General features: G+C 34.8%; 1 protein-coding gene across 1 annotated transcript; it reads right to left on the reverse strand.

Annotated features, from left to right (window-relative positions):
- Positions 1 to 413: 413 nt before the first annotated feature.
- On the reverse strand, positions 414 to 24046 carry LOC109044095 (dipeptidyl peptidase 9). The gene is made up of 16 exons (XM_019061614.2): positions 23552 to 24046; positions 21688 to 22176; positions 20704 to 20839; positions 19958 to 20098; positions 19476 to 19581; positions 18573 to 18749; positions 17131 to 17302; positions 16773 to 16929; positions 15437 to 15648; positions 14047 to 14182; positions 13015 to 13187; positions 12740 to 12859; positions 11186 to 11338; positions 10453 to 10595; positions 8896 to 9007; positions 414 to 8393 (listed from the first exon to the last, which is right to left on the reverse strand). The coding sequence occupies exons 1-16, from the start codon at positions 23567 to 23569 to the stop codon at positions 8301 to 8303; spliced, it is 2538 nt and encodes an 845-aa protein (XP_018917159.1). The 5' UTR covers positions 23570 to 24046; the 3' UTR covers positions 414 to 8300.
- Between the last annotated feature and the right edge of the window lie 1033 nt (positions 24047 to 25079).

The raw sequence follows: 25079 nt of genomic DNA on the forward strand, positions 1-25079 counted from the left end.
AAACTTGCCTAATTTCTGGAAGGTTTCATGCAGTAGTAAAATGGTTATCAATCATTCTACCTATATTATTCTATAAATTTGACGTTAAATGTGTCAGACTCTTCCCTAGCCTGTGTCACACTATCAAAGCTAGCCATCGAAATATGAAGGTCAGGTGCTGTGATTGGCTTGTTCGATGACTTGGACCAATCATAGCACTTGACCTTGACATTTTGATGGAGTATTTTGATTGTGTGACATAGGCTCCTGTATTTTGCCTTTGAAAATTATATAGAGCCATCAAATTTAGAGGCTCACCCAAAATTCAAGCATTCTAAATGCAAAATTTTTCTTAGGAAAAGAAGAGGCATCCATTGCAAGGAGCTACTTTTTTTCTATGTTCCCCGATGAGTATGAAACATTTGAACAAAGCGTTAATGAAATTAAAAGGGTTTATTTGTAGAAATTTTTACAATTTGATACAAGTAGGCTTGTTACATGATAATATAATAAATTGTTGAAATTATTTATACTTATTTACTCTTCATCATGTAACTGACATGTTTCACAGTTTTTGGTAATAAGGATGGATTGTTACAGAATTTTGACAGGGGAGGATTTTAAGTTGTAACTAATAATTTAGATACTACGTACATACAATGAGCTTTTCTTCCTTTTTTTACTATCACTCAGGGGGCATCAAAAGAAAAAATGTCTGCCACCTTAATAACATAAAACACACTAGTTAAAATAATAAAATTTAATACTTAAAGATTTAAATAATTTACCCTCAGAAATCAGAGGAATCCCAGGCTTTTGTTTTTGCCTACTTTGACTTATTCCTAGTCATACCACTGACCAACATTTTTTTAGTTAACATTATCACAAAGTTTAATGCACGCTACTATCATAGCAGTATTATTATTTCTCTCTTAATATCACAATAACGGATTAAACCGTATTTTGACGAATACGGAAAAGAAATGATTCATCGGTGAATTAATGCGGAGTCCTAACCAAATGAATTTAAGCTCTCTTTGATTGTGACAGAGGATCTGCTGTCCTTAACTTAACATTGAAATTAAACAGAAAAATCAAGTTGGCAGATCTACTGTCTCACTTTGAAAGAGCGTAAATGTACTTGGTGATGACTTTAATTTGAGTAAAACTAATAGCATTTTGATGGTGAAAGTACTAAACCATATATCTTGATTGGCGACGTTGCAAGTCTCATGTAACATTTCACTTTCCCACAGAAGGCCTGATCATTGTTTTTCTTATTTTATTTTGTTCGATTTTTCTTTGTCCTCTCAAAAATATTTCCTGAAAATTTTGCACACCTATATCTACTCTCTAGACGAAAAAAAAAAAAAAAAAAAAATAATAAAAAAAATGAAAGCGAAAATTTTCTTATATTGCATTAGAAATCTGTGGTTTAGTAGTTTCAAAATCGACTTGCCATCAGTCTAGCAACGTTGAGGTTAGGACACACTTTTCAATTACTTCAAAGAAACTGGGGAGCTCAAAAAACATAAAAAATCTTCACCTTATGAGTCTACATTGATGACTTGTGTCGAGAAAAGTGCATTAGGATTCGAAATGCTATGAAATTTCTCTGTTCAATTAACGCATGAAAAATCAAGCCCATCTAACCTAAGAATCTGATAGGCGCATCATTGGAGACACGAGTTCATAACTGTCATTTGAGGTTTAAAAATTTCCTTGAACAAGTCTGTTGAACTGATAATTATTTTTCTAGACAACATATTTGGCTGCATGTTGCTGCTGATGCAGAGGAAATGCTCATAATTTTCAAGAAGATGCGATTAAATGCCTCAATGACCCTGAGATCGATTTGTCACTCAGATACATTTTACAAACAGGGAGACCTTGGGTCGCAAAAATACTGAAAGCAACTCAATATTATTAGATGCAAAGAATTTAACACACCCACATGAGGGTGAGGGCCCTTCATCAAATAGCACTGAGAGTTGAATTAATTGGATATATGTAGATCTGTCGTAGATTATCCTGAGAAGAAAAAAGTTAGAAGGAACTCAATCTCTTCGAGTTTTCTTTAAAATAATGTGTGATAGGACTATCCTAAAAGAGTGGTACATAAGTTAGGTACGAACAACCTGAGATTTAAATTTTAGAAAGAGTGCAAGCACGTCGCTCCAAGCATGTTCTATACTTTTACTTCAAGTGTAACATGATGCATTTTTTCCATCAAATGACCTAAAGAGCACTAAAAATAAAATAATATTAGAGGAAACATCAAAAGAAGATCGTAAGATGCTTATGCACTCATAAGAACACAGTATAGTTGTGCATATACCCACTGTAAAAACCCCAAGCTAACATCACCATTTGCGAGTGGAAGCAAAGAGACTTTCTATCACAATGTTTTACTCGAGTTGTCCTTGATAGTCATAATTGATTTTACTCTCCCTCCGAAATTATCAAGGTTGGGATACACTTTTCAATTATTTCAAAGGAACTGGGGAGCTCAAAAAAAATAAAAAACCTCAACCTCCCGAGTTACTGATGACTTGCGTTATGAAAAGTGCATAAGGATTCGAAACACTTAGAAATTTCTCTGTTCAATTGACGCATGAAAATCAAGCCCTGACGACCTGACCAAGGGCCGAGTACATAGGTAACTTCCTTGGACTTTAAATCCTATGTTTGATTCGAGAAAAGCAATCATGTTATAACATTCCAACCGCATCAAGATTGAGAGTACCAACAGTGAAACTCCCAAACCATGTATCTCGTTTGCGGCACTTCGAAACCTGTGCCCCTCTTCCATTTTTTAAAGGAGAACAAATCAAGATCATTACTTGAGGTTTTCTCAGAATTTGCTTCTCACAGCGAAGAGATATCAAGGAAGTTTTTGAGAGTTGACGTTCAGTAGTTTTCCGTTTGAAAAATGAAGTATGACAGGAAGTCTGCAATGTTGCAAACCAAGATATGTTGTTTGGGAGTTTCACCAACGATTTGTGACAAAAGGTGCCTTATGTATGAGTCCTGAAGTTCTGAGACGACAAATAGGGTTGAAGAAAGACGTCTTTTAGTTTTTGAAAAAAACAAAAAAAAATTTAGACAAGATCTCACCTCATGGATTCAATCACAAATGCTTACAGTTAAACATTTGCAACTGACATAAAAAGTCTGTAGATGCAATTTAGCAGGCTTAAGGGATTTTAGCAAAAACATCAGTGGTATAGTATCATGTGGATAAAATAATATTCTATTAGGTAAGCGGTGGGTTATCTATCAGGTAACTGCAACAAACAGTGAGCAACAGATATCCGACAATTCTTGTTCCTAAACGTCTGGGTTTCTAAGGCTCTCCTCCGCTAAAAATATTTGCTTGGTTTTAATTACAGCAACTAGTAGATCAAACAGACTTTATTTCACCATTCTGAGGGGGAAACGACATTAAGTTAGTGAGACTCCGGAAAATCTTCAGCTAAGTCATTTACTAGGGGCAATGAATTTTAAGCAAGTTTAAACCAATGTGATCTTTTATAGTGTCCAAAAATGATGGTAAAAATGTGACTTGCAGTAAGGAGTTCAAGACGAGAGTATAGACCATTTCCCGAAACCTAAGACTTTTCATTCGGCATTAAAATCCGTAAATGGCAACGCAAAGTTTTAGTTGGGTATGGTAGAGGAGTTTTTGAGCGTCCAGAGATGACAGAAACTAAATTTAAGATGCGGTTGGTTTCAAAAACCAAAGACGGATACATGTGAAAAATCATCTACTTACATAATTTGGACATAAGTAATGTCTCTGATTTTTTTAGATATATTTTTATGCTATACTGAAAATGGAGGGTTTACCTATGGAGAGAGAAATGTAATTCTATTACAAGTACAATATTAACCTATTACATAATAGCTACAGATCTTTCAGTGTTGCAGAAAGGGGTGGAAGACGATACTACTTTGAATCAACCTCTCAACAATCATGATAAACGGAGTAAATTAGTTGCTCAGTTCTGGTTCCATTGAATAAAGTAAAAGAAACAGAAAAATATTATGATGTAAATGAGTCACACATCCTGTTTAAGTTAAATTAACGGTGAAACTGCAAAAATGCGTATCTCGTTTGCGGTGTTTCAAAATTTCCGCTCCTACTTCATTTTTAAAGGAGACCAAACAGACATGGCTAGAAATTTCACAGAATATCCTCTGCATAGAGAAGAAAAATCACCGAAATTTTCAAGGGTCAACATTCAGTAGTTTCCCCAGTAGAAAATAAAGTAAGACAGGAAGTCTACAATGTTGCTAACTGAGACACACATTTCTGCAGGTTCACCTCCATCATTCAGTTTGTGTCAGTTCAGCATCATATTAATACAAAGTGACAAGAAATGATATTTATGAATGAGAAAAATCTAAAAACATGCTCTAATTAGATTACAACACTCAAAGATAAGTTGCAGAGAGAAAATAAAAAGGAAATAATAATAATAAAATGATAATAATTAGAAAAAAACAGAGAAAAAAATATGCTGAAGCTTACGATGTTAAATATTAAAATACATAAAATTACCATAATACTTAAATGGTGGGGTTACATTGATTTGTTAAGGGTAGAACTTGATATTAACATTTTCAGATTTGCAGTTTTGCGCTGCATTTAATTGTTTTTTTTTTTTTTTTTTTTGGCTTTGAATTCACTTTTTCGTCAGTGAGCACGAAGAATAGTACAGTACAGTACTGCTGTGCAAAGGAAGAACGCCGTATAAACATCCAAGAGTTGCCGAATTTCTTCCAAAAAAAATATACATTTTTGAGAAATGATAGAGATATTTTCTATTCAAATTTTCAGATAATTTGGATCTGATAACGAAGAAAATTCTCTGAAAAATTCGAGGCAAAATATTTACAAACTTCCCCGAAAATTCATTTTCCATTAAAAACGTCAACATGTGAGGGCTCATGCGACTTTCTTCCTTAGCAAGGCAAAGCAGCTTCTGTTTTTCTTATGATTGTCTGAATTGAGGGGTTTTCTTTGAGTAACTGTGAAGAAACCAACCAAGCAAGATTTTCGAGGGGTTAATAGACTTATGTCAATTACCGCATCTTTTCACTGGTTAATTTTACTGTCTACAGTAAAAACACAGTAACTCTTTTCTTTTCTATACTTTACAAATTTTCCATTGACAAAATGCTCTGCTGAGTCCATACTTTTTAAGAATGGTAGGTTTATATTAGTGAGAATTCATAATGAAAAAAACCGAGCACTGATGATCAAGTATTCTATTCTGCCGTGCTAAAGAAGAACGCTGTGTAAGCCCTCAGACGTTGCTAAGTTTCCTTTGATAAGATATAAATTTCCAGGGAAACGTGTGACTATTTTTCTCCGAATTTTTTAGAGAATTTTAAATGCAATCAGTCCTAAACTATCTGAAAATTTCAAGAGGAAAAATTCATAACTCTCCTTAAAAATGAATATTTTATTGGAGGAAGTTGGCAACTCTTGAATGTTTATCCGACGTTTTTTCTTAGCACAACAGTATTAATAAAGTATATTGTCAGCAATAAATGATGAGATTTAAATGGAATCTACGGCGTTCTTGCTTTGTACAGCCGTACACTTCTCGATTTTTCCTGGAACTGATGTACACAGCAAAAATTAGGAAGTAAGGAGCAAATCAGATATTTTATAATTGGAATGCATAATGAAAAAAAAAGAAGAAAAAAAAAAACAGATGACGTTATCCTTTTTATATCGCTCAAAAACTGTTGATTCGAATTACTGGATTCAACATATAGATCTGAACTATCAAAGAGTTACTGAATACTGCTTTGAGATTGAATGGGATCTGACAAGGGACGTCATGGTCCTGAGAGAATATAAATTTAAAGTCTTGAGCCGAGTTCTAAAGAATAATAAAAGAAAGTTTTAAAGAAGGAAAAATATTTGATAAGTTGAAAGGTTTCCTCTGTATAAGGATAGATAGCGGGAAGCCGCACGCTTTTCGATTAATTTAGGCCGAAAAAATAAATAAAAATAAAAAATAAAACATTGAAATAAAATAAAATAATTGATAAATCCAGACAGGGGAAAATATCTTGATAAATGATTTTAATAGCACCATAGCAAATTTCCTATTTCACCAAAAAAGATCTGGAAACTAAATTTCAATTCGATTTTTGGACGATATCTTTTCCCCGAGAAAGGTAAATTACACTTTTCTGTCAAGTTCTGTTCATCTTTCCCTTGAAGAACTGAATTTTTTACCTGAAACTGTATTCTTTTGAATTATATTTATTAATCAATACGTCGCCAATTTTATTGGATCGACAAATTCAACTAAAATGTTCTATATTTACATTTGTAGTAAATTAAGCAGCTTACTTGGCAAGAGGCAGAAGAAAGGAATCCCATGATACTTGCACTCTTATTCAAATAAGCTGTTCAATTTATTCAAAGCTAGACTGCAAATCAAAATTGAAATTTAATTTTGTCTTTGCGCGTTTTGCTCCTTTATAAAAACTTTAGTACATGCCACACTGGGTACATGAAGAAGAAGAAAAAAAAAGCTTAAAAAAAAATTGCGAGGCTACAGGTATTAAAATTTTCCTCTGCAAAATAACAGACTTGCAAGAATAGTGTACAAAGTCAAAACAACGAGGGATCAGCGCCTTCACAGCATTTATTTTATTTTTTTTTTTTGATACTGCACGAATTATGGGGGTCAGAAAATTCAATAAAAACACAGCTGTTGGGTCCACTACGGAGTCTCGTACAATTTAGACACAAAAAATTCAAACTAAACAGGAAAATTATTTCAACCATCATGCTACACCATTTTTCTTATTTTCCCATGAATTACCCTTCTGATGCCGTGATATAGAACAAAAAAGAAATAGAAATAGAGAGACCAGTTGTGCCCTGATTAAAAAAAGAAAAAAAAAAAAAAAAAAAAAAAAAAACCTGCATTAGGCTGAGTGTAAATGACTGGTAATTTAGCATGCCCATGCCATGCTATTTTGCATTTTGGTTTTATGTTAATTTAAAGTAGAGCCCTTTCAAAATAGAAATGTAAAAAAGAACATTTTTTCCATTAACTTAATACTAAGAGATAAATGAATGGCTTATTTGAAAGATGTAAAGGCAAAACGGAATTCATTGCACTGGCGCTGATTTTACCAAAAAGCCGTTCATTGCTACTTCAGTGAGGATTTACATATTCTAGAAAATACTTATGTAAAATATGAGACAGCCAAAAAATAAAGTAACTGGAAAGGAAGTATTCAAGATGCAAGCTAATCTTGAAAAGTGTCCATTAAGATCTAAGAGGGCGAGATCTGCGGACAGATTTAAAATCCCGTTTAATAAAAGATCCATTTGTAATGGTACGTCTGCAAGGCTAAGTTTCGGCAGTGACGGTGTAAAATTAAACATTGCGCTTAAAATTAAGACACTTGGCATTTTGTACAGGCAATTAAAGTTAAAAGTTGATGAAATCTTTCCTTTAAATTTTCTTTCCAATTTGTGAGAGAAATGTTTTGGTTCGCATTCTGAAACTTGAGGTTGAATAAAAAATGTACATAAAAGGGAAGGCAAAATGGTAGAAGTGCTCATTTCACAGAACACAAGGACGCACTAAGAACTAAAAAAAACTGCTTTAAGGAAGTCGTTGTAGACTTCATAATTTTGTTGAAACCGGATAGATAGCTGCTACAAGCAGGGAAACTAAAAACATAATTGAAGTAAATACATAGTCCATGCAAGGAGTGGACATAAAATCATTACGAATCTAAAATTGTTTTAAAAAAAGCACTGGAAAATCAAGCTTAAAAAAAAAAGGGGGGGGGGACAATGGTGAAAAAATGAGGGGCGAGTTAGCTAGTAGAGCATCTTCAACTCTAGTGAGAACATCATAATACCAATTCCTCTTTCTTCTTGAGTTCATAGATTTCCTGAATTAATTAACATGGTCAGCTTTTTTTTTTTAATTATGTACTGTGACTTGAATGAATCAAAATATTTTGGAAACACTGTACAAGTAGATTAAACTGTGTCTTGATTTACACTTTCAGAGGATCACTCCACTACAGTTGATTGTTGACTGTACATGGGGCCATGGTTATGGTTTCATAAAATTTGTTAATCAAAATAAAATATACATGATGATACCACAGTAAAATCTGATCCTGACAGACTTTCGGCAATCTGTGCATTGAGAGAGGACTAGATCTCACTTTAATATTTTTTTGGGAAATAAACCGATATATTGCTCTAGAGAGAAAAACTGCAAATAAAATTTAAAAGGCATTAGATAAAAAGATTTTGATAATTACAAATTGTTTTGTAGGAAAGATAGAAGAGTGGTTTCGTAATGTTTACTAGCATCTAGGCTTCTCAAACTATGCCGTTCATTGGGGTATACCTGTGAACAAACACAAAAAAATAATTAGGAAATCATACACACACGATCATAAAAAGTAGGTTGGAGAATCAAATACGTTACAGGATGTCTACTTAAATTTCATCTTAGATTTTCCTGATATTCCCTTGATGCTGCAAATTAAATTTCCTGATTTTTGGTTTGAATGAATTGAAATTCGTTTGATTTTACACATCAGATTACTTAATGAGTTGAGTCAAATGTTTCACTTTTAAATGTGCTAAACTTCATGTAGATGAAAAACGCTTGAAGCATTTGGAATTTTTTTATTAAAGACCGATTTTCCAGATATTTTCCTAATTTTTTCTGATGACATCGAATTTTCCGATACTTTCTGGTTTTACCAGTTTTTACTTACAGTACACACCCTGATAGAATACAAATGGGCTGTGGATCACCATTGTCAATAAAATTGGGTCCTTTCAACACCCATAATTTTTTAATCATTTATTATTTTCACAATAACGCAACGCAAAAAACATACCTGTAGTTGATACGGTTTTCCTTGTCTCACGAGAGCATTGATAAGCTGACAGGTTTGGTGGAAATGAACGTTCTCATCAATTAGGCCGTGAATTATAAGCAACCTATTCTCCCTGAAAATAGTAATTAGAAATTATAGACTTTGGGTCTGACATTTTTACTTTTTTTTTTTACTCAAGAGTGGAATAAATAAAAGTTGACAAGGATATGTTCATCAACAAAAAAATTTAATGATGTTTTACAGTGAACTTCAGTGGAGGAAAGAAATAATTACCAATAAAAAGTTGAGAAAAATAAGATTACTCCAAACAAAATCTGTCAAAGTTGTTTGCAATACAAAGTAGACAGGCCTAAAGTTTTGCGGGCATTATCCAAGAGGCTGAAAGAAAATTAATTTCTGCCAGAACTCATCTATCGTAATAAAGCTTATTTTTAAACTTTTTGAATGCCAGAAGAATAGTTACAACGGTTCATTCTTTATTTGGAAAATGGAGCAGTTCAGTCTGTATAGCTGTTTTTTGAACAATACGTTTTGAATAGAGCTGCTTAACCTTTTTTTTAATAATTCATTGTCGCAGAGTACACACACAAAAAAAAAAAAAAAAAAAAAAAAAAAAAAAAAAAAAAAAAAAATGAGACTGCCTGCGTTTGTTGCACATTCTCAAAGTGGCCAAAAGTCCATCCCTGTTCCGAACGGAGAAACACTGCGCCAACAGATCTCGTGACATTACGAGAGGAATTGGTCATGTGCATCTTTCCGCCAGCATTGATCCATCCGTAAAAGCACCTACCTGCAGAGACACTAATGGCACATGCTTTGCTTCTATTAGGAGCCAAATATTGTAGTTCCTTACTACGAAATTTAGTCCAATTGTAACAAGAGGCTATACAAGTATCTCAAACACACTTGCATTAATATCGCTTTTTGTATATTAAGTAATTTTTTTAAAAATGAAATATTTTATTCCTAAATTTAGTACTATGGTGGTCATGTTGCATTGGATTCAAGGTGGTTACAAAGCATGGTTCATGGCTTTAGATGACGTCATGAGTTTCCGGCCAATGAGAAAAATTCTTTTTCCAGCCTCAACTTCAAGTCTTTTCATCTGGCTAAAAAAATCGGTTTTCATCTTTTTAAAAGCGGAAACGCTTTTCATGCCAAAATTTACAGACAAACACCCATTTCTAAAGCAATTCTAGGATCTTACAGCCACCCTATTCAAATCAAGAAAAAAAGGTTTTATCACAAAATTAAAAGCGTGAGCGACATACTGCAAAATGTATACAATTTAGGACAGCAAGGGGAATTTAATTATAGAATTTGCGATATGATAGCAGGAATACTTTCTGTTGCACTGGAAACAGTATTTCTTACACCAGTTTGTGATAGAGGTGATTGGCTTTTATGTGATCAATGACTGAGATAAAACAATTTTTGCTGTCAGTTCACCGAAAACTATCAATCTCCATGGCAAAATTTAACATCCTTCGTTTTTGCACCGACCCCACTTTGAGAATTGCAACAGGAAGCTTTCAAATGCAGTATTGAGATACTTACTCATCAGGGAATTGACTGACATAATTCAAAATTGACCCTGCTTTGTATCCCACTGCATTATGCTGAGGAAGGTCCATGTATCGCTCAGTGTAGCCAGTATCATACAAGGTCCATGATGTCACTGGCGCTCCAGCAACAGCTATCTACAAAGACAAACAAAACACTATGACTTACTAGACCTGACAAACACTATCAATTGTTTAAAAAAAATAATTCTATGCATTTCTATGAGATTATAGCCCTATTTAAAGAAGGCTCTATGATGAAATCAAGGAAAGATAAAAGTTTGAAGTCAATATCACTTAGGTCAAGTTTCACAATTTGGAAGCTTAAGAATATATATGGCATATGGGCCTTGTTTTGTCACCTTATGCTCAGAATATCACAAGCACTTTTTCTGAAAAATTGGAAAGTAGAGTGATTTTTTGGCTTTAGAACTTTTCTGATACAACAGTTTAGCTATCAAAAAATCTTATTTTTTACTTTTTGAAAAACAACTATCATCCATTGTTTGATTTAAATTTACTAAGGAAATGAAAAAACATAGTTATCCCAAGTGCCAAAACAAGTATTACGTGCGTCAAAATGGACACTTAACGTTACTTTTTTCCTTAAATATCTAAACCAAATGATGAGAGTGATTCTGAATATGTACACAAAATTTCAAGATTCTGTGGTGTTTACAACAGCCGAGATTAACGTACTGGTAAAAATAAAAAATTTGTGAACTTACTTTAAAGATGTGGGGATACTGAGCCAAGCCCATCAGTGTAAGATATCCACCATATGACCAACCATGAATAGCAACTCTATCCATATCAATGTAACCTAAATTTTCAGCTAGCCACTGAAGCATTTCTACTTGATCAGACAGTTCCACCGTGCCCTGAAAACCAACGAAAAAAAATAGTCAATGGTTCCATTTTATAATTCTTATGATAGTTACTGAGGTTTTACTGTTCCTTCATTTAATTTCTTCATGTTATTTTTTCATTTTTCCATTCCCTGACTTTCCAAGACCCTGGAATAAAACTTTAACTTGGTTTTTTTTTATTCATACTAACTTCTGTTAAATGCTGCTTGCAAAATTCCTTGACTTCTTAGGTTTTCCAGACAGTCAGAAATCCTGTAATTGGCACACAGTGTGCTAATCACAGGATGCAATTGGTGGATGCAGGGTGCAATTGAGTGTGCCGCACACTCAATTGGAATTGAAAACAAGTATGGTGAGGGATGACGAACAATACTGCCTAATTGACAATTTTGGCAAATATTAGTTAGGGACATTGCCGCATTCTACAGAATAGAATACGCAAGCTGATGATTTTAATTTTTTTCCAATTCTGTAGGGGAGCGCTGCAATGACACTGTAATGTATGAAAAAATTGCAAATCTAACCTTAAAATTACAAAAATGGCAAAGTTTTCTCTTCGTTCTGCAAACTTGTCGGTTTGCAGATTGCAGATAGGCTGGTGATTATCGTTTGTTAGCCATCAATTAGTGCAACATTCACACATGAGGTATTGGGAATGAGTAACAACTAACTTACTTACTTGAGCGAATCCGAGCAAGTTCAAAACCATCTCCCTTTTTGTTTAAATGGGAGTTGTAAGTCATCTTTTTTCAAAAACGATTTTTTCAGGTTTTATTCCTGATCCAATTTGACATATCCACAGGTGTAATTCGAGACAAAGTTTTTTCTTTATAATATAAGTTATGAAGCGTTATGTGATGCACAAAGTGACACAGACCTTTTCTTCATTCAAAACTTCACACAAATTTTTCTCAAAACAACCTTTTTTTAACCTTAAGATTCACTTCTCTCAGGATCTATTGGATGGATTTTCGAAAACCTTTTTTGTTAGTTTTTTCCCTCACATTAATCTCCAACTACAGATAGGAGGATTTTCGCTTTCAAAAAAATAAGTTGGAAGGCCTCATTTGCTAACTGTTTTCTTATTTCTTTAAAAAAATTCATGGATTTTGAAGAATCCTTTTGTTTAAAGCTAGAAAAAAGTCTGAGGGATCAAACAAAAAAAAAGTTTTGGAAAATCCGTCCATTAGAACCTGAGATAAGTATACCATAGCATTAGGAAATTTTACATGGTGAAGATAGGGACCAACCACTCTCCTTAACTCGAATTGATTTTGTGTTTTGTGTCTTCAAAAAAAGGTTAATTACGTATGAGAAAGTAGGGTCATTTTTCATCTGCTAAAGAAATTCTCGCGGATCCTACTCTCCTTAATAACAAAATGACTTAAGATGAACAAAACATCGGTTACTTACCATTCTACCTTTAAGATGACTTTCAAATCTAAGTCCCCTATGTTGAGATCCTCGAGAGTCGATTGCTACAACGCAATAACCTTGAGCCGCCAGCATATGCATCCTTAGATTCCGCATTCCCTGATGAAAACAAATCATCATCAATGTGATTTCTTATTCAAACCTTTAAAAAATTGCTAACCTACTCAAAATAAATTTTTAATAAGTATTATTCAGAAGTGAAATTTGATGGGAGGGATGAGAAGTGAAAGGCCAATAAAATAATTGTGACTTACTTTGAAAGTGTTGGATACAAGTTGGACTTCGGGTCCTCCATATACGTGCAATACTGTTGGAAATTTTTGACCGGGAACGAAATCATGAGGTTTGAAGACCATAGCGTAAAGGTAGTCTCCAGAGGATATCTCATGAGTGAAAATGTACGGACACTGAACTGAATCATCAAGGACTTGGAAAACAAGAAAATGAAAATATTAATATTGAAAAAATTCAAGTCATTTATACAATGGAAAAAAAAAATCCGGAAATGACGAAATTGCTCAACTTTTATGAGGTGACTTGATAATTTCACAAATTGAGGACATCACTTTGTAAAAACTGAAAATTATTTTATTGATACCAAAGAATAGAGAAGTCTCCAGCAAATTGTTTGGGACAAACAACACCCAAACATGCCACACAAAACCGGATTGTAAGTGGTTTGAAATTTAAAATTAAAAAAAAAGGATCTCTTGAGAAACATTACGCTAAGCCCTGTTTCATTTTTTTGGTTCAACGTTGAAAGGCAGCTACATAAGAAATAATTCAAAACACATTTCTACTTACCATGCAGTAATCTTATGTGAGAACTAACTATGATTGCTACATCTGCTTGCCACTCCGAAAAATGGTTAGCTTTTCTCTAACTCATTTCGCAGAATGGTCACTTTCCGCAGATCAGTCGGTCTCAAAAATTGATGACCATTTTGATAATTCTACAGAATGGGTTGGATCATGGTATTGAAATTCGAAAGATAGTTTCCCTTTAATATTAAATATTCTTTTTAAAAAAAAACAAAAAGTATTTGCTACCAGTGTATATTTCAGATGCCGGAAGGCGATGATGCATGATTTTTACAATGCAATTACTGCATTGTTTCCTTTCTGCTCTAATTTCGATTTTAAGACAATAATCTTACACTGTTGCAAAAAGGTCCTTAATTGAAAACTCTTGATGTAGATCAGTCTATTTTATACCACTCATGGTATCAAAATGTATTTAATCTTTTAGAGAATACTAAGGATAAGAATCATTGTTTTATTGTTACCAGAGGGCTCCAGCAAATGGCCGACAGGGATTAGTTCTACTCCTTCAACCGTGGAATCTTTATGCGCAACTCTGAATACATGACAGGCGGGAAGTTTTGTAATGCTACTGTATACTGCTACACAGACTGTACAGTCCTGATTAAGAAATTAAAAGTGTATTAAAAACAAGAACAAAAACAAAAAAAAAAACCCTGAGAAAATCAAAAGATCGAAATCAAAAAGTTGACTTATTCACGACACAAGCTCCTCTCAGTTTGCAGATTTTCATTGATACAATTTTGGGACCATTTTATTGGTATCTCAGCTCCGCTGTTTCTTCCATTCCTTTATTCTGTTATCCATCCTCAAAACTAGCATTACTTTTTTTTGGGTAAATTTAAAGGCAGGTCATCCTAAATTAATTATTTCACGTGGTAGTGGCCAAACGATTTTATAGTGCGAAGAAAAGACTGCCATTTTTGTGATTTTGTGGTTATATTTGCAGTTTTATTTTATAAATTACAATATCATTACAGCGCTCCCATGTGATATTGGAAAAACTAAAAACATTACATTGCTTGTTTTGTACTGTGGAATGCAGCAGAGGTGCTAACTCATATTTTCCAAAATTGTAAGTTAGGCTGTATGGTTTTTTAGCTCTTGACATGAAAGAAACTAGTTTCCCTTATCCTCTTATTTCAGAGTTTCACTAAAAATCCAACCGTTTCGGCTTGTTCACTCCCTGTCTGGCTGATTTTCATTGATTGATCGTCAGTTGATTTCATCTGTTCTTCAGGGAGGGAGAGAGGGATGGAGGGGAGGAAGGGATGGAGGGGAGGAAGGGATGGAGGGGAGGAAGGGATGGAGGGAGGAAGGGATGGAGGGGAGGGAGATTGACCAGAAGAAATGAGTAATACTTGCACGATTGATTTCTTCATTTCAGCTACACCTAGGCTTTGCAGAGAGCACTACTTTTTAGGAATTTTAGTGAGCAAGTAGATCAGAAATATATCTGACTGACAGAGAGCATCACTACTCTTTCCTTGATTTTTTTGTCAGCAGAGACAATTGATTGAAAAAGGTGATATAGTTCATACATTTACAAAGTTCAATACATACAGGGTGATCCAAAAGACCTGCACCACCAGCACCAAGTATCATTCCTGTAACTTTTAGAAAAATTGAGATAGAGACTTGAAACTTTGTGAGTTCTTTCAGATCAAAGGAAACGACTTCTGTTAGTTTCCAAAATGTTGAGGGGATCACCCTGAAAAAGGGCCAGAACCTAAGGGGTTTACAGGGATAGTGCGGAACTTTTGGATCACCCTGTATAACCGGAAATAGCAAGGTATTATATTAAGGGAGAAACAGAGCAATTTAGACATGATTAGATAAATAACTGATACATACTGAGTTAAAGTCTATTGAATATGAAAACCCAGGCTTCGTTAGTAACCGAACATGGTTGGGACGAAGAAGAGAAACTACGTAAAGGTGTTTTTCTAGAGGAGTCTCACGAAGAGCTAGGAAATACACTAGTTGATGTTCTGTGTCTACCCATAAGTTACGCCCGATCACTTCCCAATTTCCGCTTGTGAGGGCCATTTGAGAGACAACAGTGCCTGAGAAAACGAAAAAAAAAAAAAAAAAAAAAAAAAATTAGTATCAATGTAGATGAAAAGTATTTCAAATTAATCCTATCTCTACATTCTTAATTTAAATCATTCTGCAATTGGTACTCAGTTTCATCGCTCATCAAATTCTTTTCTATGTTAGCTTCAGTTATGAGATAAACAAATGAGGAAACAGAGTATAGGGCCAGTGGCTTTTGGGTATAATTTCTTAAAAGGATATCTTGCCAATTAAAGCAGGGGTATTGATAAGGGTTATTTTTGGGCCCACTTGAGATACCTGTAAATCCACGATTTTAGGCTCATTAAATGTCTACTTTTGATTGAGTAGGTTGTGATTTGGCCACATTTTCACCTTATGAATCTAACAGTGACTTTAACACAAGTCTAAAGACCAATTTTGACCAAAAGTGATGGTTTCTTGGTGTTCATTGTTCTCTTTCATAACGACTCTGTCGAAATATTGCGAAAAATCCTTCAAGTGTTGAAACTAGGGATTTAAGAGTCACTTTGGCCAGTGCTAGTTGAAATTGAACCTTGCCCTTATCATAATTAAAAAAATATTTCCAAATTGTTTAGTTTTTCACCAATATTGAAATTAACTGAAAAAGAGCAACTCACCCACACCAGAAATAACTTTTTCAACAAGGTTTGGACTAAGGTAGTTGAGAACTTTCTCTTAAGCACTTAGTTTGATTTCAAGCCCATCCCCCCAAAAAGTGCCTATTTTATTCAATCTTCATCAATGGAACCGAGATATTAAAATGTAAACTTTGTACAATTTTCTACTTGGCTGAGCAATTAGCTCTTTCTTCTAGTTATTCTACATTTTTACTAGAACTTCAGGCACAGGTACCTTACTGGGTGTCCAGGGTGCAAAAAGTTCCAGTTTTTCACAATTTTTTCTAATGACTTTCTGCAAAATTTTCGATCTTTTTCAAAAGTTTTGTTGCATGTTAGTGTGTAGGTGGTGTGGGTTCCAAAACACAATAAAGTTAATGTGCTTTTTTGGATTTAGTTGAAAAAAAAAAAAATTGCAGTTGGAGATCTTCTAAAATTCATTCTTAACACTGACAAAACTAAAATGGCTATTGATATGGGTAAAATTAGCATACTTTGTGCCGTGTCCAATCTCTCAGCAATTCCATTTGTTCGGCAAGGTAGAAGACTTGTGATTAGATAAAGATGTCTAAAACCTGTATCTTCATTTGCCCAAATGAAATCTATCTTCCCGTCTCCAGTGATTGGGAATATGTACAGCAAATCATGGACCTGTAACAAACCACAGAGCATTGTCAGCAATAGAACCGAACAATCAACTATGGTCTCATTCCACTACGAAATCTTAAAATTTCTTTCATACTTCATAGAGTGCAGTGGGGAGAAGTATGGCAATCAAGTTAGATGAGAAGACATTAATTTTGATCAAACAAAATGAACTGATACACTAAGAAGTAACTAAAAGAAACTTACGTTGATCCACACATCAGATGTTTGGACGCAGATAACTTGAGCTATGGAAGATGGGGGCGCTACATTATTTTCTATATGATAGACATTAGGAGGAGGTTCTGTAAAACTTTCAACAGAAATAAGTACAAGTTCTAAGCGCTGCTGTCTTCTATCCAATATTTGGATCCAACACCTGAAAAAAAAAAAAAAAAAATATAAAGGAATTTTTGAGAGCTCATTGGTTGTTTTGTTGATTTAATACAGATACTTGGTCCTGGAGATGAGCTTTGTTTATTATTATCGGTCCGACAACCTTGTAAGCTGTCAGGTTAGAAGGGCAAAAAAAAAAAAAAAGAGAGATTCAAGGCTTATTTGCTCTTCGTAGAATTAAAGGGATACAGGGTGCAAATTCAAGCATAACGATAAATATTTTATCATCAAAATTTTGCATAGAACACAACAAATCAAATCGATTGTGTTCATCGATACGTAACTCCTTACCAAACTTTTCAATGCATAAATTCAAACTTCCCGATCGTCAGAAAAACCATGATCTACTTGAGATAAATCATACGCTAAATGTTACTGTGGCAATTTTATGCTAAAAGAAAGTATGGTAATCTTAATCTTGGCACTTCAGCTCAGCTATTGCACGTTATTTACACTTCGAAGTTCACGGGACGGGGAAAAAACAATACTCAATTAAGAAGCCTGCCAAAGCCACTGTCGTGTGCAATTTGATTCATGTAGACTATGATTTAGGGTGAACAGGAAATTCAAAATATCTTCTTTAAGAGTTCATTTCAGTAATTTTAAAAAAAGGAGACATAAATTAGAATTGTTGAATTTATACCCTGTTTGGTAGTTCATTAAAGATCCATTCATTCTTTCAAATTCTGTGACGATGTGAAAAACGCGGACTTAAGGAATGAAGGATCATGTTGCAATCATATTAATTTGAGGAAAATGTACTAAATTCCGGCAATACCAAGTTTCTAAAAGTTGAACAATTACCGTGACTAGTCAAGAAGCGCCAAAACATCACCAAAAATTTATTGAAATTTTCATGCCAGAAAAAGCACTATCAAGCGGGTCCAGAAACCGGACAGCATGATTATCCAGCTGGATACGGATACCCCAGAAAATCGTATCCATCCGGAGCCAGATAATCCAGCAATCCGGATAATCACCGGATAGCCGGCCAAACTCTAAAAAATATTCATATCTCTCCTGAAAAACAAACAGTTTATTGAAGGGAATTCGGCAATATCCAATGTTTTGCTGCGTTTTCCCTCAGCATGGTAGAATAGAGCACTATTCAACTTCATGCAATTGAAAAGTTGATGAGAAATATTTTATTTGTAGTCTGACAAACTCTCAAATTTTAAGCATTTGAAAGATCAACACAGATTGCAGGATAATTGTGTAACTTCTAAGTTAAAAGAGAAAAAAAATTAACTCACAAATTATTATTCGGAGTCCAACCAGCCCGTACTAAATACTCCATCCATGGAAACATATGCAATAAAGGGTATTGTAGCTCTAAATTTTTTATATGCGTTATTTGCAAACTTTCACTAAGCCTAAATTCTAATAACTTTAAATTTGATTTTGAATTAGGAGTGCCGGCTCTAGGAAATCTGCAAAAATAAAAAAAACAGAATTCTTGTATGTAATGTAATACAAAGAAAATATGCAGTATAAAACAGAAACGAATACTTGGAGGCCAAAATAAGAATACTAAAATGTAGTCTCTAAAATTCTAAATTGATATATTAATGGTTCAAAATATGGTGGATCCTTTGGAATGAAACAAAAGATTTTCGGCTCAAAGAAATGAGGGGGAAATATCCTCCTTTAACATACAGGGTGATGCAAAAGTCCGGCACAGCGGGCAATGAGCGTCTTCCCTGTAACTTTTTAAAGACTAGAATTAGAGACTTCAAATTTTGTTGAAGCTCCTAGGTTAATGGAGGCGACCTTTTGGGCCCCTTGACATTTAAGGGGGATCACCCTGAGAAGGGCCAAGAACCTTGCAGGTTTTAGGAATAGTGTGGGACTTTTGGATCACCCTATATGAACTGAGGCGTCTACAGAAAAATAGACTTGGGGCATCTACATGAAAAAATAATCAATTCCTGAAGACTTAAACTTGAGTTATTGATACATGCCAGATTAAAGAGTGTTCTATGGACATTTTGAGACAAAAAATATCCAAAAAAGACATACCAAACCAGAGTAATAGTGGTTTGAAGTTTGCGATTAAAAAGTCATACTTTTTAGAGGACGTTACGGAGAATTCTGATCTGCCACATACAGGTCACAAATTTCATAAAAAAAGTTAAAAGCAGAAAGTGGATTCTTACCTGTACTGTTCCACTTCCCCGCAACTGTTAGTACTTGAGGATGGAAAACTGTAAATTTTAACCTCACTTTCATCTATTTCTTCGTACAATATTCGGTAAATTCCATCTGTAAAGTAATCAAAACATGATGAATAAATTTTGTAAAAACTATACATACATGCATAAATACATTGGGAGGTCCCTTTCATCATCTGGTTCACGAAAAATAAGCTCTAATGCACTTAAAAGCAGTATCCTTAAAATGCTGGGTGACTCTGCCAAAATCCTGCCTGAGGTTTTCCACCATTCTTTCAATCCTGACTTCTGCAGGGCTGTCAAAACTGCGCAACAAATGACACATTGAAACTTTTCTTGCATAAATTCCTCAAGAATGTGAGTTGGTGGGCTTTGGATAGTGTCCCCTCATTGCTGACAGCTTTAGTTCAAGTAATTCTTTTTTGGCAATAAAGTAGACACTCTCTTTTTTTTTAAAATTTACAAACCTGATGAATAAGGTTGCCACCAATATCCTTGATAGCGATTAAACTCTTCTTGCATGACATAAGATGGAATTCCTGCAACCAAAGGATCATCTGCTAGGCCTCGACCACCTTTCCTTGCATAAGTAAGTCTCTGGGTGTGACCTGAAATAAAGAAAAAATCTCGGATTAAAGAATCAATCAACACGTTAACTTCCGAGTCAGTCCCTACCGGCACTGACAAAAGCGAATCTTAAGTCATTTCTGCTGAGTGGAGAGAGCACTCTATCATCGCATATCTGAACTTCAAGTCTGAACTAGGAGAAAACGCCACATGTTTCCTCTAATCATATGTAGCGAACAATTCACAGAACGAGAAGTTCAGATACTAAGTCCTGGACGATACACTAACAAGTATTTTCAACAGATCAAACGGAAGTCAAGAGTGGCGGTAACCGCCCCCGGTTGAGAAAAATGACGTCCTACTAAGGTCCCAATATTAGATCATACAAATGATGTCATTTTCATTTTTGCCATTTAGCAAATGTTAATTATTAAGCACATGTATCTTTTCTGGGAGTTGATTTCAAGACTCCTTCTTGTGAGATTCATTTTTCTTGTGAAATTTTGAAGAGAAAACAAGTTATGTACACGCTTTGACTCATACCATGTGTAGTGGCCCTTTGTCAAAATTAAAGTCAGTGACGCAGGAACTATTGACAAAAACGGATGTAATAGCAAATAAAGAACCGAAAAAATGAAAAATTTACCTGTTAGTGTGTGGCAAACCCAAATATCATAGTTACAAATGTAAGCAACGAGATCAGGATTCGATGGACAGATTTGAGGTAAAAATTTAGCTCCGTTTGAGTTCAGACGCAACTCTGATGGAAATAAAGGGCCATTCTGCAAGACACAAAATAATTTGTTTAGGCAGATGGTTTGAGGATGAATGATACTTCTATTTTTTAATGATAAATTTTTTTAGTTCAAATTGTTTATTACATTGTTTAATTCTAGAAGCCCCTTTTTTCTATCTTGGGAGCTCGAAAACATTAGAAAGATCTCAGTGAACTTACGCAGTCGCTTATATTCTCCTCTTAATTGAATAGCAACTGATTAGAGTTGCTTGCAAATCAATAAGCTTGTATCATATTCTTTCGCTATTTCAGACTTAAAATAAAAATAACGGACATCTAAAACAAAAAAAAAAAAAAAAAACAAAAGAACAAAAACAATAAAAAAAAAGAAGCTGGCAAATGTCAATCTTGGAAGGATTAAAATATGTACATCCACCTGCTGTTAGACGGTGAAACTCCCAAACCTAGTACCTCAGTTTCTAGCAACGCAGACTTTATGCCATGATTTATTTTTTAAAGGGAAAATTACTCAACATCAATTCCCGAAACTTCTATGATTTTTTTCCTCCACTTGCAAAACTTCCATGAGAACTTTGAAGAATGATGTTGATGTGTTCTTACAAAATAAAATGGAAGCACAGAGTTCGAAACATCTCAAACAAGATACATGTCTTGGGTGTTTCATTGTCAATATATAGTCCTCTACAATTTGTTATTTTTTAAAATTATTACTGTCCACTAGCTGAGGAACCTAAATTCAGGGGGCAATTTTTGTCGAATTGAAACAAAGCATCAGAAAGATTAAATAACCAGAAAAAAAAAAAAAATCCTGTCATCGCAGTTCAATAAAATTTAAAAAGAGATACAGGAAGGCAACTAGTATAGGAAAATTACCGTGTAGCCTGAATCAATACATTGATAGAGGGTGCTAGAGGCCGGAAAAACAAGTTTCCCTGACTCTTCATGAAGTTCGTAGGAGGTAATACCCCACGTAGCTAATCGTTTGCGTTCGAGCATGAGTTGCTCCTCACGCGAGAATTTACTGCTAAGAGAGATACTTTGAAAATTTGACTCGATCACTGGTTGCCATGGTAGACGCGTGTGTTGATTTGTGTTGCTTGAACACTCAGGAATATCCGCATACAAAAGAGTGGTTTCCCATCCATTCAACGGTGTGCTGAGAAAAAATATTCTGATTCTTCCATCTGAGAGTCGCCGGAATGAAATGGAACTTGGCACCATTGTGGAGAGGGAGGAGAGCTTCCGTCTCAGGTCGCAAACGACTTGTTTCAATTCCGACCATGATTTCTTCTTACCAGCTCCACTTCTTACGCATTCCACAGATTCGACTCGATCATCAATGCTCCCAACGTTGCCCCAAGTCTGCAAAGTTATATAAATCATGAGTCGATGAAGTACGAAATAGAAAAATAATTCACGTAGACCTTGACATAATGACATGGTTGCCAAAGAATTTAGAGAAGAAATTCCTTGACGTTTTTCTGACACATTTGGGTAAAGTTCCCTGATATTTGAGGATGTGCTGGATGGTTTAAAATACAGATTTTGAGATAGTTTTTAGGCAGAATCTGCTGTTCGAAACGTCATATTTTAATAACTATTACAGTCTTTTGTCATTGTATTTGAATAAAGATTAGTTTCTGTCATCAAATATGCAAAAAACGCCAAAATGAAATATTGAGCACTGTTTGGAAACAGGAATACCCTATGTCTGCCAGTCAGCGTAGATCAACTTCATTAAAATTATGCGATGACTTGCATGTTTACAAGTAAACACTTAATATTTTCACCAAATAATAAAAAATCTCCACAGGTTAATGAATCTGTTTAGTTTCATTTAGTGAACAGACATGTTAAATAAACAGTATCAGGTATGATTACTTAGACAAAGCACATATACTTGAAACAAAGAAATATTACCCAGATTTCAACAAGAGACCAGCAAGTCATGCATTGGGGCACCTTTACCATAAAATAGAGGCCTAGATTGTTTCTCTACGATTTATTTTGTTTTAATATTGAAAGAGGTATTACAATTAGGAAAAATTGAATATGATCTGCATTTCTTTCACATATGTACCAAATGTCTAAACTGAGCCTAGCTCAGACACTCTGACTTCAACAAAAAAAAAATTAGGACATTGCACTGGAAGGTAATCCAATGCATCATAGTCAATATAAAGGGATATTAATAGTGAAGCAGCTCCAAAATATCAAAATTCTAGATGATGATGTACACTTGAACTGATAGATGCTTCAATTTTGAGTTGTCAGCATAATGACTGTCGAGTTTTCAGAGACGCTGCCCCAGGAGTAAAATTGGTTTTTTTTTAGTTGATATGAGAAAGATCATGGATAAAATAATATAAGTGAACCAGGGCAGTCTGTTCTCGATCATTGAGCTTAGAAATGCTACAGTATTGATGCCTACTGGCAAGATAAGGGCTGCAACAAATACCTTAACATAGGACACCACTGCATTTCTTTGAGCATTGATCTTCTCTACTAAGGATACACTCATTGTATCTGGAGTAATGTACTTACTGCATCCAGCGAGGATACAAACATTTCATTGATTGATTTTACTCAAGTAACTATGAATGATTCAATCGCACTGGCAACAATAGTAGTAGAAGCTGATGCAGGTTAGGATCAGAGTTTCCTTGAAAGGAAAGTTATAGATATATGAAAAAATAATGTCTATTTGGGTGAATAATGAGATAATGATTGAACAAACCTGATCATTTGGTAACATTTTAGGGTGGTTTCAAAAATGACGAAGGATCACTGACAGCACCATAAACTGATTATTTATGTAAAAACGGTTGATAAACAATGAGCGCACAAGAGGTGAAATGAATCTCTGTAGATTGCGACTGATACTTGCTAGTAAAAATAATCAACTCTTGTTATGAGAATTTGGGCTTGTGGTGAAAGGAAGAAACAATCCTCGGGCATAAGTTTTTAGTAAAATTCAGGTAAATGTCTGAGAACATTGCTTGAAAGGAGGTTGAATTCGGCCGCATTGGCGGTGATATTTGCCATGAGAATTCACCACTTGTTAGCGAAACTAATGATATAAAAATTAAGGAGCAGTAAAAAGATCTTACGAACAAACATAAGGCTTATTTCACGTAAACATGAGAAACTTTCACCATATAAAATTCTTCATGCACACATAACCCCCCTGCGCACCTTTTATTCCGTGACACTAATGTTGATGGACAGATCAACCTGAGTTGATAGAAGGCAAAAGTAAAGGAAAGGCAACATCGCAACTCGCCTACTTGATGAAACCATAGAGTACAATAGAGTCGCAAAGTACTGGAGCGCCGATGAAGCCAATCCATTAACAGGCGTTTCCGAGCCACGTGTGCTCCGAAAATAGTGAACCATTTGCGAACCCAACGGCATTTTGTAACACGGCGGCTTATGGAGAAATCAAGAATTGCTTGTGTTTTTTAGGTATTTAATAATTCAATCAGCATTAATTTTTGCAAATTTTGCTATTTAAAGGTAGTCAAAGCCATAATGAATCCATTGATGTATATTACTCCTGGATAATATTCATATTGGGATTTAATTTCTGACTTATACCAAGTGTGAACCAACCGGCATTTCTTATCACGGCGGCTTACGGGGAAAGCAACGACTGCCTGTGTTTTTTCGACATTTTTTATTCAATTGATATTAATTTGTGCAAATTTTGCTATAATTAGATAGTCAAAGCCATGATGAATCCATTGATGTATATTACTCCTGGAGAATATTCATATAGGGATTTAATTTCTGACTTAACTACCAAGTTGTGAACCAACCGGCATTTTTTAACACGGTGGCTTATGGAGAAATCAACGACTGCTTGTGTTTTTTCGACTTTTTTAAATTCCATCTATATTAATTTGTGCAAATTTTGCTATAAATAGATATTCAAAGCCATAACGAATCCATTAATGTATGTTACTCCTGGGTAATATTCATATATGGACTCAATTTCAGACTTATTACCGGCCTACTTAGCTGATTCAATGTGTGTGGACCTAGCCGACGAACGGAGCCGAGTCGGGAGTGGGGAGGTGGGGAGCGCTGAGCGCGAGTCTCTGCGTATGCGTCGTCGCTAGTCGCCGCACACTAGTCTCCGGAGAACTGGACAAAACAGCCTCGAAAAGTGACTTCAACGGCGATCCAGTACTTTGCGACTCTATTGTACGGTGAAACAAGGGGCCAAGTGGAAAGGAGACAACAAAAAGTGCACTCTTTTCGAC

Source organism: Bemisia tabaci, chromosome 2 (assembly GCF_918797505.1).
Source record: "Bemisia tabaci chromosome 2, PGI_BMITA_v3".
NCBI lineage: Eukaryota > Metazoa > Arthropoda > Insecta > Hemiptera > Aleyrodidae > Bemisia > Bemisia tabaci.

Excerpts from the sequence above, each read along its gene's own strand:
- LOC109044095 (XM_019061614.2), bottom strand. Across the intron at positions 20,099-20,703 it reads GGTTTGCCACACACTAACAG|GTCACACCCAGAGACTTACT; the intron begins GTAAATTTTTCA and ends TCTTTATTTCAG. Across the intron at positions 16,930-17,130 it reads CATCTGATGTGTGGATCAAC|GTCCATGATTTGCTGTACAT; the intron begins GTAAGTTTCTTT and ends GGTTTGTTACAG.